General features: G+C 45.1%; 1 protein-coding gene across 8 annotated transcripts in view; it reads right to left on the reverse strand.

The window, feature by feature from the left end:
* Positions 1 to 13,334, reverse strand: part of DGKI (diacylglycerol kinase iota) — a 229,932-nt gene that overhangs the window by 132,488 nt on the left and 84,110 nt on the right. For 4 of the 8 annotated variants that reach the window (XM_075855858.1, XM_075855857.1, XM_075855861.1 and 1 more), the window contains exons 2-6: positions 9,033 to 9,141; positions 6,894 to 6,989; positions 2,917 to 2,991; positions 2,532 to 2,588; positions 396 to 494 (exon numbers count right to left, since the gene is read on the reverse strand). In XM_075855858.1, coding sequence (XP_075711973.1) covers positions 396 to 494; positions 2,532 to 2,588; positions 2,917 to 2,991; positions 6,894 to 6,989; positions 9,033 to 9,141 — 436 coding nt within the window. The remainder of the gene's footprint in view (positions 1 to 395; positions 495 to 2,531; positions 2,589 to 2,916; positions 2,992 to 6,893; positions 6,990 to 9,032; positions 9,142 to 13,334) is intronic. The other 4 variants (XM_075855860.1, XM_075855863.1, XM_075855859.1 and 1 more) reach the window with 2 other exon arrangements.

Here is a 13,334-nt window from a genome sequence, read left to right on the forward strand (position 1 = left end):
TGTCCATAGAGGCAGCAATTTATTCGTTATTTTCTAGTATATTATTATAGTGGTGCAATCACTGAATAGACTTGAAAAAAACTACCACCACTTTTATAAGATATAAATTAGATATGTGATCAGTTGGGACCCCCACCGATCCGGGCATTAAGTCGGATTCAGTTATCAATGTTAGTCACTGTGCTTTACAGATGTTTTTATAACCCTATTCAGTTCAATTGAAAGTGACTGTACGTAAGGCTAATGAGATCCCCTCAACTGTAGGTCAGTGTTGATCTCAGCAGCTGAACCCTGATAAATGATACTATTCTATGATGACATTTCTGATTGACACGACATGATGGTTAATTACTCGAAAACCACTAAGATGAAGAAGTTACGGTACGTCCTCTTACCTTCCCACAATGCTTGCATTTTCCCTCTTGCCTTCGTCGATGTACCCAGTGATGCCTCACCAAATTCTGCTGGTTAGAACAACAAGAAAAATGTCTGACCTGAGGAAAAACCATTAGAGCGTGGGTCAGGCTGGATATCCAGGGTGGGCACCGTCAGCAACACAGAGAATCGGAGAGAGGGGCTTAAGGGGTTTCTCCACTCAAAGTACAGAATTATACTTAGTTATTACAATTAAACATAGTAATTTTACAGTGGAAAATAAACCTTTGTTCTATTTAAGCGTGACGATGCAGTACTTTTCTAACTTTTTGGAAGTGGTGACAACTTCTTTCCCATAAGTCCAACCTATTAATAGCAAATAGTCCAGTTGCCCAACTGGTTATTGACTTTGGAGTCGAGCGTTTAAAACACTAAGTGTAAAAGATCCCTGTTACATACCCTGCATAGATTTAAAAGATAACATTGTGTCTGCCTGTGGCCACCACTAGGGGGAGCTTAAGCATTAACTGTATACATTGAACTCAATAATAAAACTGTATACAGCAAGCACCTTCCTCAATTCAGCATAGAGTTTTGGACCTAAAAGTGAAATGGTATCAAAACGTGTGATCCCTCTCCCCACTCAAGTGAATTGGAATCGTAGAGGTTGCATGACTGTTGCTTTCCTTTTCCCATCAACTTCTACAGGAGACTTGCTATCCAGACAAAAGTACACTATCTCTCTTGATCTACCTATAGGTGACTACAATGTAAATCAATGTCCAACACAACTCAGGTTAATAGCCAAACCTATGTGTAGACAGCCCTGTTTTGGAGCGGTTGCTCCTCATCAGTACAGAGCAGGGTTTTAGCTGGCTGAATAAGATGCCTTAGAAGCAGTTCTAGGATGGAACCGATTCTCCTTGTGGAGATCCAGCTGGTAGGGAGTGCCTGGGAAAATTATGCAAAATAGCTCTCCTCTAGAAGAAAGTCTAACTAGTGCCACCTATAGGTGACTGTCCTTTAAATCAATGCCCGACCCTTTATAGAGCCTTGAAACATGAGTGTCTCGGGTTTGGCTATAAACCCAAGTCATGTGTCAAGGATCTATAAAGGTAGCATTGACCTGAAGACCAGCTAGATCTCTTCAAAGAATATCAGCACCTTCCAAGAGCTGCTTCAAAGGCATCTCACTCAGCCAATCGGCATCCTAATCTGTACTGAGGAGGAGCAACAACTCAGAAACAGTGCTGTCTGCAGACGGTTGTCTCTGGTTTGGCTATAAACTCAAGTCAAGTTTCAAGTCTCTATAAAGGAAGCATTGCCCTTAAGACCAGATAGATCTCTGCAAGGAGTATCAGCACCTTCTAAGACCTGCTTCAAGAGCATCTCACTCAGCCAACCGGCATCCTACTCTGTACTGATGAGGAGCAACAACTGAGAAACAGTGCTGTCCGCAGCTGGGTATCTCTGGTTTGGCTAGGAAGCCAAGTCATATTTCAATGCACTATAGAGTTTTGGACATTGATTTACAGGGTAGTCGCTGATGAACGGCATTCGAGAGACAGTTTTCTTCCTTCTGGTGGAAAGCTATTTTGCATACTTTTTCCCAAGCAGCATTGCCCTTAAGACTCCCTTACCAGCTAGATCTCCGCAAGGAGAATAAGTACCTTCCAAGAGCTGCTTCAAATGCATTTTACTCAGCCAACCAGAACCCTACTCAGTACTGATGAGGAGCAACAATGACGAAACAGTGCTGTCTATAGATTGGTGTCACTGGTTTGGTTATGAACCCAAGTCGTATTTCAAGGCTCTATAAGGGGTCGGATAGTGTCTTACAGGGTAGTCACCTACAGGAGGCACAAGAGACAGTTTTCCTGCTTCTAGAGGAGAGCATTGCCCTTAAGCTGGATCTCTGCAAGGAGAGTCGGTACCTTCTAACAGCTGCTTCTACAGGACAGAAACTTGGGCATCACACGTTTCGGGTCATATGAATTGTCTGCAACAGATGCGATGGTCTTGTGATTGAAGTCTTTTTACAACTGTATATACCATTATATAGCATTGTATTTGTGAAGGGAGTCAGGATATCTAGGGAAAGTTTATGGACGTTTCCTCACCTGAACCTGGATTATGAAGACTTTGAGCACACTTACCTCTCTTGGAGCTCGGGAGGTGACATCACGAAATGTTGGTTTGCACCTAAAATTGATCTGGCGTTCCCGTAGAAGAAAGGGCAATTAGGTTAATAAACCGCATTAATGATACAATTTTGTCAACACAAAAATAGAAACTTTGTTGAAAAAATGAATGGCCTGAAATATTAGTTTTGCTCATCAGGTTACGACAATTCTGACAATTTTCAACAGCTTCTTACAGTGACATCTTAAGGCCGGATACCAGATTTTCTACAAGATATTATGTCGAATTATTAAACTAATGATAAATATATTTTTATCCGTTAAATGGTTGTGATTTCATCTTTTTGCCCAAGTAGATAATTACAATTCATGCTAGAGCCAGCAGATGGCGCCGTCCTACCTTTTCTAGTTGATCCATACAAGCGGAGTGAACCACAATTTTACACGCTGCGCACTTCCTCCGTACAGCTGATTTCTAATGAAACAAGAAATGGAAAGTGACCGGCTATGGACGAAGATATAAACTGCAAATACTGTAATTCATCTAATCGTTAAAGAGGTTGTCCAGGATTAGAAAAACATGGCTGCTTTCAAAAACAGCGCCACACCGGTCTATGGGTTGTGTCTGGTATTGCAGCTCATCTCCATTGAAGTGAATAAGTCTGACCTGCAATACCACACACAACCTGTGGACAGGGGTGGCGCTGTTCATGAGGCCTAATGCAGTAGCAGCAGAGTGGATGAGATTTGAACAAATCTCATCACAAGTTGCATAAATACTGAGCGGAAAAACGCTCAGAAATTGACCCACGGTGCGGTTTTTCAATCCACAGCATGTCAATTGTATTTGCGGAATCGCTGCTTATTTGTTGCAGGTTTTCCCCATTGAATTCAATGGGGAAGTAAAACTCGCAACATATGTTGCGTTTTTTGCAGCGGAAAAGCAGCGATTCCACCGCAAGAAAACGCAACTATGAAAAAAATAAAAAATCTTATACTTACCCAGAATATTACCCAGGGATGTTTCACCCCATGTGACCGCTATAGCCAATCACAATGCAGCGGTCACATGGGATGAAACGTCATCCTTGGAGGCCGGGCTGCAGGACAGCGGGCAGACGCTTTGGCGCGGCTACGTCGGCTCCTTAACCATATCAAGTTTTGAGTGGCAACGTCCATTTCTGAGATTATTAATATGTGACTATACTGCAATAGTTCCTAGATAAAGCTGTACAGTGCCAAGATAAAGAATGCCAAGATTTCATCGATCGTGCCATGCAGTCCCCAGACAGTGCCATACAGCACTCGATAATACATACACAAGGCACACAGCGCCCACTTAGTGCCACTAAACCCAAGCTACATATTACATTACTACAGATAGTGTCATACAGTGCCCAGAGAACAGCTTTGCCTACATAGAGATGTATAGTGCCCACATATTGTGCCCACATATTGCCAAATAACTGCTATATAGTGGCAACTGTAGCGCTGACGGGCGCCGTTCGCCGCTATCCGGCTTCTTCCAGCGACCGCCAGCATCGTTTACCTTTGTGCATGTACTGCTCCCGCGCGCAAAATGGCCAGCGCGCGCACCACTATAACCTTCCCTATCCTTTCCCCGTGCACCCTGCCCTACTTAAATCCGTCCTGCCCTCCTTCCTGTGCCTGAGCGTTGTTGTGTCTACCCATGTTCGTTTAGCAAGTGGTCCACCAGTTGTATCCTGTTCCCAGTGTTCCCGTATCCAGTAATAGTGTTTGTTCCTGAGCGAAGTCTAGTTCATCCTCTGTGCCACTTATCATCTGCCACGCCAAGTGTCATCAGTGCCAAGGTGTCTGCTACGCTAAAGTGTCTGTTAGAACTTCTATACAGGTTCTCTAGTTCTAAAGACTTTCATTGACTGTGTTTTGGACAGCTGCTACTCGCTACGGCCGAGCGGCCTAGTGGGTCCACATACCCCCAGAGATGTGACAACAACATAGTGGTAAACAGTTACTTTAGAGTGTCATATGGTGCCCAGAGAGTGCCATAGGGTGCCCGGATAAATACAGTGTCCACACAGTGCCCACGGATCTCGCTTGATCTCGGCAGAACGTCACCTTTAGGGTATGTGCACACACACTAATTACGTCCGTAATTGACGGACGTATTTCGGCCGCAAGTCCCGGACCGAACACAGTGCAGGGAGCCGGGCTCCTAGCATCATAGTTATGTACGATGCTAGGAGTCCCTGCCTCGCTGCAGGACAACTGTCCCGTACTGAAAACATGATTACAGTACGGGACAGTTGTCCGGCAGCGAGGCAGGGACTCCTAGCATCGTACATAAGTATGATGCTAGGAGCCCTGCTCCCTGCACTGTGTTCGGTCCGGGACTTGCGGCCGAAATACGTCCGTCAATTACGGACGTAATTAGTGTGTGTGCACATACCCTTATTATTAATTCCCATGTCATACCGGAAACCACTCAGCTCTTTAGTATCATTTAAGGTTTTAGTCTCATCTTTTCCTATAGGGATTGCTGGATACTATGCACCTTGCATGTACGTTTTGGCCATATACCTCCGCAGCAGGTAACAGGTGCCCCTTTAGTAGAAATGATGGGGGTAGTGGTACACCTTCCCTACATATAGAGCTTGTCTTTCCAGACTCTGCAGGTCAATGCCGTTATTCTTCCTCCTTCTTCGTACTATTTTTACTACTGGTACTGTGTAGGTGTCAGTCTTTACTGCAGTTCTGGCATTCTATTCATGAACCTGGATGAACCGTGATACAACATTTTCCCAGATAGGAGATCGCTGCATGGAATAGTGAATAAAATAAAATAATAAAACAAAATATTAATTTCTGTTATTTTCTCGTGGCTCTCCCTAGGGCCAATGATGGAAGAGATTCCACCCCCATCCCTCCGCCTCGGCAGCGCTGTCCACAGACACATAACACAACATGGCAGCCCATCCCTACGGGAAAGGACCAAACTCATACTCACTAATTCTTCTCCATGGCAACCCATATCGCTATAGCAACAGCCTAAAAATCTGCAGTTCGGTATTGGGGGCTAATCACTTGATACACGTACTGCAGGGGATGAGCAGAGATAACGCATTACAAACTTCAATTAATCCAATAGGGCTTTGTGGCGGGTGCAGAATAAACAGAGAATGGGTTAGGCTGAGGTTACGGGGCCCGTGGGGCATCTCGGAAAAATACATATTGAGTCTAATTAGTGAATATTGTGCGAATACAGATCCCGGCAGGTTAGGAGAAAATATAAAAAATGTCTCAACCTGTCTGCTTCATATCTGGAGAGGAATATTCCACTTAAAATGTGGAAACTCAACAGGAGAAAAGTAAAAGGATAAACTGCCACGCGTTTCGGGGCTGTCAGGCAATCCCTATGGGATCTGCACGTTCCAAAACGCGTTGCTATCGGTCAAAGTTTGACTTCAATACAGCTAAATGGCCCATCTCTCACCCTAAACCCCTTCACTGAACCACGCAGCTGAGTGTTTGGTACCCAGCGTCAGCGACGGCAAATAAATCCAAGTTCTTGAAATTTGTAAATACGTTTTTTTTTTGGGAAACTGTTTCCATATTTCTCAGGATCAGACACTTTATGCAAAAAGTTCTGTCTAAGGAAATGCCTGGTCCTTTAAAAATTGGTTTGTACGATTGCTTTGGCACTAGTTCAGATGACGTTATGTGATTGCGTCGTCCAACAACAGCCATGGACGCCGCAACCATATGGCCGCAAAAGTCACCGCGGACTCATGCTGTTGGAGGACTCCTTTTCTAGTGTCAACAGGACGGGTAGATGTCTGCCGATCAATATGTCTGAGATTACAAATTTTTTTGCATGCTTTTTTTTCCCCAGAAACGCGCCATTCTTGTCCTTGGATTTGTCGGCTCAACCCTGGAAAAAGCAAGACCCTTTGTCTAATTCTAGACTATGCCTTTAACACCTAAACCCTGCCGCGGTCAATCGTGACCGCGGCATCTAAGCCATCAGAACCCGCAGAATAAAGTTAACATGGTATTTTTATTGCACGGTGAACGCTGTAAAAACGAAACCCAAAAAACGATGGAGGAATTACTGTTTTGTTCCCATTCAACCCAAAAAATATTTTTTTCCCAGTTTCCCACTACATTACTGCAACTCATCCCACAAAAAATAAGCCCTCATACGGCGAGATCGACGGAAAAATAAAAAAGTTATGGCTTTTGGAAGGTGGGGAGGGAGGAAAGAGAAAAAATGTAAATCCGAAAAATGGCTGCAGCGGGAAGAGGTTAAGAAAGCCGCTATCTGATTGGCTGGTGGAAAACATAGAACATGTGCACAGGTTTAATTATAATTTCGATGCATGACATTGTACTCACAGAAAACTTGACTTGGCAGTTCTCCTCTCCCAGATAACACAGGTCCCCCGACACATTGGTCTCCTGCCAGAGGTGCTCCCCGTTCACTGCGTTCTCCTGCACGGCAAAAAAAATGTATTAAAAAAGTTACAAAAAAGTTATTCTTGTCTCATATTATTAAAGTTTGGCAAAAGCTGCTCATCATCGCCAACTACAGGCCAGAATGTGTCATAACAGAAAGTCTCAAAATAAAAGTACTTAAAGAGGCTCTGTCACCAGATTATAAGTGGCCTATGTCCTACATGATGTGATCGGCGCTGTAATGTAGATTACAGCAGTGTTTTTTATTTAGAAAAACTATCATTTATGACGGAGTTATGACCTGTATTAGCTTTATGCTAATGAGTTTCTTAATAGACAACTGGGCGTGTTTTACTATATGGCCAAGTGGGCGTTGTACAGAGGAGTGTATGACGCTGACCAATCAGTGACCAGTCAGCGACCAATCAGCGTCATACACTTCTCTCCATTCATTTACACAGAACTAGCGCTATATTTATATCGCTATGTGCAGCCACATACACAAACACTAACATTACTGAAGTGTCCTGACAGTGAATATACATCATTACCAGCCAGGACGTGATGTCTAGTCACAATCCTGACACTTCTGTAGCGTCTGTGTGATATTTACAGCAAGGAAAGCGTAATCTCGCGAGATTACGATGTAACCTGTCATTTCTACTAGGGTGACCAAAAACAGCAATTCTGGCGATTATTTTTACAGCGTTGACCATGCGGGTAGGATAATGTTATATATATATACATAGACTAGTTCAGACTTTTACGGACGCGGCGATACCAGTTATGTTAATTTCTATTTTTTTGCATTACTTTAAGGGGAGATGCGAAAATACTTTTTTTTTACTTTTAATATTTTTTTTTTGCACATTAAAAAAAACTTTATTTAACTGTGTTTAACTTTTTTTATTAGCCCTCTAGGGGACTTGTACCAGCGAACATTAGATCGCTTGCACAATATACTGCAATACTAATGTAATGCAGTATATCGTGTTTTTTACCGGCTATCCCTTCATTAGGCCCCCAGGCTGCCATGACAACCATCCGCACCCCGCAATTGCTTTCTGGGAGGCCGATGGACTGTTGGAGGGGGTCGTCCCCCTCTTTCTAACGACATTGATTAAATGCGGCATCTGAGTGGTTAAACGGGAGGGATCGGAGTTAACTTCGATTCCGCCCATTGCACTGTATGTTTCAGCCGACACCCGCTCAGCATGGAGCACGCTCAGCCCGTGAGACCGATCCATACATCCTCGGGGCAGCTGTCACATACATGCAAGAGACCGGTCGCCAAGGGGTTAAAGGGGTTGTCTCGACAGAAACCCCTTTCCATATGCCCTATTAGAGCATATGGATGTCATAGAGGGGATCACTCACTCGGGACCCCCTCTATGTGCCAGAACGGATAGCCTCTATGTAAAAACGGTTCCGGCTCTGTCAGACCCAGCATGGCCCTACATTACATGGATGGCTCCGACTTTTGGGGGTCTCGCACCGATCCTGAGAATGAAGGCGGAGCAGCGCTGATTTTGCTGCGTCCCCTTCACGGTCTTCCTCTGCACGGCGGCGCCATTCCAAGTTCCCCATAATAATTATTCCTTCACATTGTATGAATATTTATTTGTTGTCACAGCCCCGCCCACAAAACTGAACTACGACTTCCTTAGTTCCCTCCATTGACTGTAATTGTATTTTTCATACGCAGTGATGGGGTTGGGATGAGTGATCAAAGATAAACATGACTTTTTGTCAGTATTCATGGAACAGAAATTACATCTCACTATAACATCACTTAAAAAAGTTGTTCAGGATTAAAAAAAACTTGGTTGCTTTCTTCCAAAAACAGGCGCCACACCTGTCCACAGGTTGTGTGTGAAATTGCAGCTCAGCCCCATTCACTTTAATGGAGCTGAGATGCAATACCAGACACAACCTGTGGACACGTGTGGCGCTGTTTCTGGAAGAAAGCAGCCATGCTTTTCTAAAAACAACCCCCTTAATACTACTGCCAAAAAACGGATGACAGGTCCCTTTTAAGCTTTACATTGCAGACCCACATATAGAATGAGAGAACCGTACAGTCCAGTCCAGGTTGGTATGAGGCTCCTTCAGGGGTCCATTGGAGATGGTCAGGGTGGGACAGTGCACGGGAGCCAGGTGCTGAAGTCCGGATCGGGAAATGGCTTTCCTGTCACAAAAAAACAAAAAAAATTATCAGTAAATTTTAAAGGGGTAGTCTCTTTAGCAACCTATGCCCTATACATCATAGAGGGAGGTCCTACACTTGGGTCCTCCTTTATTAGCCAGAGCAGAGAGCCACCACAAAGAGTGGCTCCTCCTCTGAAGAACTAAACGTGACCATGATGGTGCCATGTAATACCACACTTCCCCTGCAGGGGCCACTGTAGGAAAAAATGGTGGGTAACAGCTTTCAATTATAGCCACAAATTCTCCATCCGATTGAGTGAAATCAATTACAACCTCACTAGCCGAAAAGACCCAAGATAACCCAGTAACACCGAAACTAGTAGGTCTAACTGCAGAAGAGCCAATCAGAGGGCTGAATAATATCTAGGCATTAAGATCCCTCCCCATTTGAACCCTCTCAGCCATTCAGCTGAGCTGAAAGGGGTCACATGATACACGAGGTAGGGGATCACTTTTTCTGACCGCATGATTGCCAATTTGGATGACTTTTGTTGAGAATATTGCGCCCCCTTGTTTAACAGAAAATTCTCCAGATGCGATAATCGGAAGGGTAACCCGTCCTGATGAGAGATTCCCCTTAATCATTTACTAATGTATCTTCTTGTGTCCATAATGCGGCACCAAACAAGTCAGCTGCCCTGCCTCCCTATATAAACACTGCATATTCCATAGCAACAAAAAATGCCATTCCATAGCAACAAAAAAAGGAAATGTACAGATTTCATACATAAAGTCATGAAATATTTCTATGAAAGTCTTAAAATTCTCTATAGCTCATAAAGAAGATTAGGACATCAGAACAAATGCTTCATCTCGTGTCAATCAGGGGACAATAAAACGGAGACTCCGCCTATTTTACTGACATTAAGGGGGGATTCACACGAACGTGTATTCGGTCCGTGCGGGCCGCGTGGTTTTCACGCGCCACGCACAGACCAATACAAGTCTATGGGGCAGTACAGACAGTCCGTGCTTTTTGCGCAGCGTTTGTCAGCTGCGCAAAAAGCGCGACATGTTCAATATCTCCGCGTATTTCGCGCATCACGCACCCATTGAAGTCAATGGGTGCGTGAAAACCACGCAGGTCGCACGGAAGCACTTCCGTGCGAACCGACTGAAACAGCGCACCAGCTGTCAAAAGGATGAATGTAAACAGAAAAGCACCACGTGCTTTTCTGTTTCCAAACATCCAAATGGAGTGTCTTTGAGATGAGCGAACCCGGACAACCGAACCGAACTTCACCGGGTTCGGCCGAACTCGTTTTGGCCGAACCCGGCAAAAAAAATTCTGGTACGCGACGTCAGGAGATAGTCACTGTCCAGGGTGCTGAAAGAGTTAAACTGGTTCAGCACCCTGGACAGTGACTTCCGATCCCAATATACATGAACCTGTAAAAAAAAAAAGAAGTTCTGACTTACCGATAACTCCCGGCGTCTTCCTCCAGTCTGACCTCCCGGGATGACAATTCAGTCCAAGTGACAGCTCCAGCCAACCACAGGCCAAGCACAGGCTGCAGCGGTCACATGGACTGCCGCGTCATCCAGGGAGGTGGGGCCCGATGTCAAGAGAGGCGTGTCACCAAGGACGCGTCACCAAAGCAACGGCCGGGAGGGAAGTTCTCGGTAAGTACGAACTTTTTCTTTTTTTTTAACAGGTTGCTGTATATTGTGTTCGGCATTCACTGTCGAGGGTGCTGAAAGAGTTACTGCCGATCAGTTAGCTCTTTCAGCACCTTGGACAGTGACGGGCGTCGACTAGCCTCATCTCTATGATGGCGGCTGCGCGAAAATCACGCAGCCGCGCATCATACACGGATGACACACGCAGCTGTCACGTGGTTTTTGCGTGCGCAAAACGCAGCGTTGTTTGCGCGCGCAAAAACGCAACGTTCGTCTGAACGCACCTATATTACTGCAGTGCAGACGATGCGTGAATTTTGCGCAGCGCGAGTGCGTTGCGTAAAACTCACGACATGTTCTATAATCGAGCGTTTTTCGCGCATCACGCACCCATTGAAGTCAATGGGTGCGTGAAAACCACGAAGGTCGCACGGAAGCACTTCCGTGCGAACTGCGTGATTTGCGCAAGAGCTGTCAAACTGAATGTAAACAGAAAAGCACCACGTGCTTTTCTGTTTACAAACATCCGAACGGAGTGTCTTAGACATGAGCGAACCGAACTTTACCGGGTTCGGCCGAACTCGTTTTGACCGAACCCGGCAGGAGACAGTCACTGTGCAGGGTGCTGAAAGAGTTAAACTGGTTCAGCACCCTGGACAGTGACTTCCGATTCCAATATACGTGAACGTGTCAAAAAAAAAAAGTTCTGACTTACCGATAACTCCCGGCTTCTTCCTCCAGTCTGACCTCCCGGGATGACAATTCAGTCCAAGTGACAGCTGCAGCCAATCACAAGCCAAGCACAGGCTACAGCGGTCACATGGACTGCCGCGTCATCCAGGGAGGTGGGGCCAGATGTCAAGAGCGGCGCGTCACCAAGGCAACGGCCGGGAAGTTCTCGGTAAGTACGAACCTCTTTTTTTTTAAACAGGTTACTCGATATGGTGATCGGAATGCACTGTCGAGGGTGCTGAAAGAGTTACTGCCGATCAGTTAACTCTTTCAGCACCATGGACAGTGACTGACGTCGACTAGCCTCATCTCTATGATGGCGGCTGCACGAAAATCACGCAGCCGCGCATCATACACGGATGACACACGGAGCTGTCAAGTGCCTTTTGCGCACGCAAAACGCTGCGTTTTTTGCGCGCGCAAAACGCACACCCTCGTGTAAATGAGGCCTAAAGGGACGCTTTGGGAAAAACTGATATACTGTGTTATAAATACTGCAGGGCCTGAGGGGGCGGAGCATGACACAGTTTAATGTGATTAGGGCAGTAGTATGATGAATGTATAAAAACTTCAAAAATACTTACAAAAAAGTAGTAGAATTTAGAAATCAACAAACGACTTTTTTCTTCACTTTGACCATTGACAATGTAGAACTTGATCACGAAGATCAAGACTCGAGTAATGACGTCTTTAAATTTTTTGTCTGGGAATACTTTTGATAAATTCAAGGACTGCAAGGAAATCAGACAATAGGATCCTTGACCGAACGAAACCTAACCTTACATGCGAAGCAAAAATGACGAGGTAGAAGCCATATCTTATTTTGGACGCATAAGAAGAGTTGAGTAGGATGGCAACCACCAGAAGATCCAACACATTGGAAAAGATAATCAGTCCAAGAAGATTTGAGAGAAAGAACAACGAAGAGAAGATGCGACTCATTGGAAAAGACAACAACGCCCAGGAGAGTTGAGGGAGAGGACAACCAAGAGAAGATCCAACTAATTGGAAAAGACAACAACGCCCAGGAGAGTTGAGGGAGAGGATTATCAAGAGAAGATCCAACTAATTGGAAAAGACAACAAGGCTCCGGAGACTTGAGGGAGAGGATTATCAAGAGAAGATCCAATGAAGAGCATTGAAAAAGACTACCTGGCCCAGACCAGTTGAGGGAGAGGCCAACCAAGAGCAGATCCAACTCATTGGAAAAGACAATCAGCATATGTAGAGTAGAGGGAGAGGACAACCACGAAAAGTTCCAGCTCATTCCAAAAGACAATCAAGCGGCCCTTTAAAGGGGGTTTTACACAGGACGATAATCGGGTAGATGAGTGTTCATATAACGCCCGTTGCCGATAATTGCCCGGTGTAAACAGGGGAACGATCAGCAGATGACCGAGCAAACGCTCGATCATCTGATGGTCGTATCGTTTAAAAAAAGTAAAAGATTATCGTTGTCGGCAGCGCATCTTGGTGTGTAAACAGGGAGACACGCTGCCGACATGATAATAATGTATGGGGACGAGCGATTAGAGTAACAACGGCTCGTCCCCATCCATAGCTCCGTGTGACAGGAGAAAACGAGCGCCGATCAACAATGTCTTGTTGATCGGCGCTCGCTTTATCGTCCGGTGTAAAAGGGCTTTAAGACTTGAGGGAAAGATTATGAAGAGAAGATCCAACTCATTAAAAAGACTATCTGGCTCAGACCAGTTGAGGGAGAGGCCAACGAAGAGCAGATCCAACTCAATGGAAAAGACAATCAGGCTAAGAAGAGTTGAGGGAGAGGACAACCACGAGAAGATCCAACTCAATGGAAAA

Source organism: Rhinoderma darwinii, chromosome 3 (assembly GCF_050947455.1).
Source record: "Rhinoderma darwinii isolate aRhiDar2 chromosome 3, aRhiDar2.hap1, whole genome shotgun sequence".
NCBI classification, from domain to species: Eukaryota; Metazoa; Chordata; class Amphibia; order Anura; family Rhinodermatidae; genus Rhinoderma; species Rhinoderma darwinii.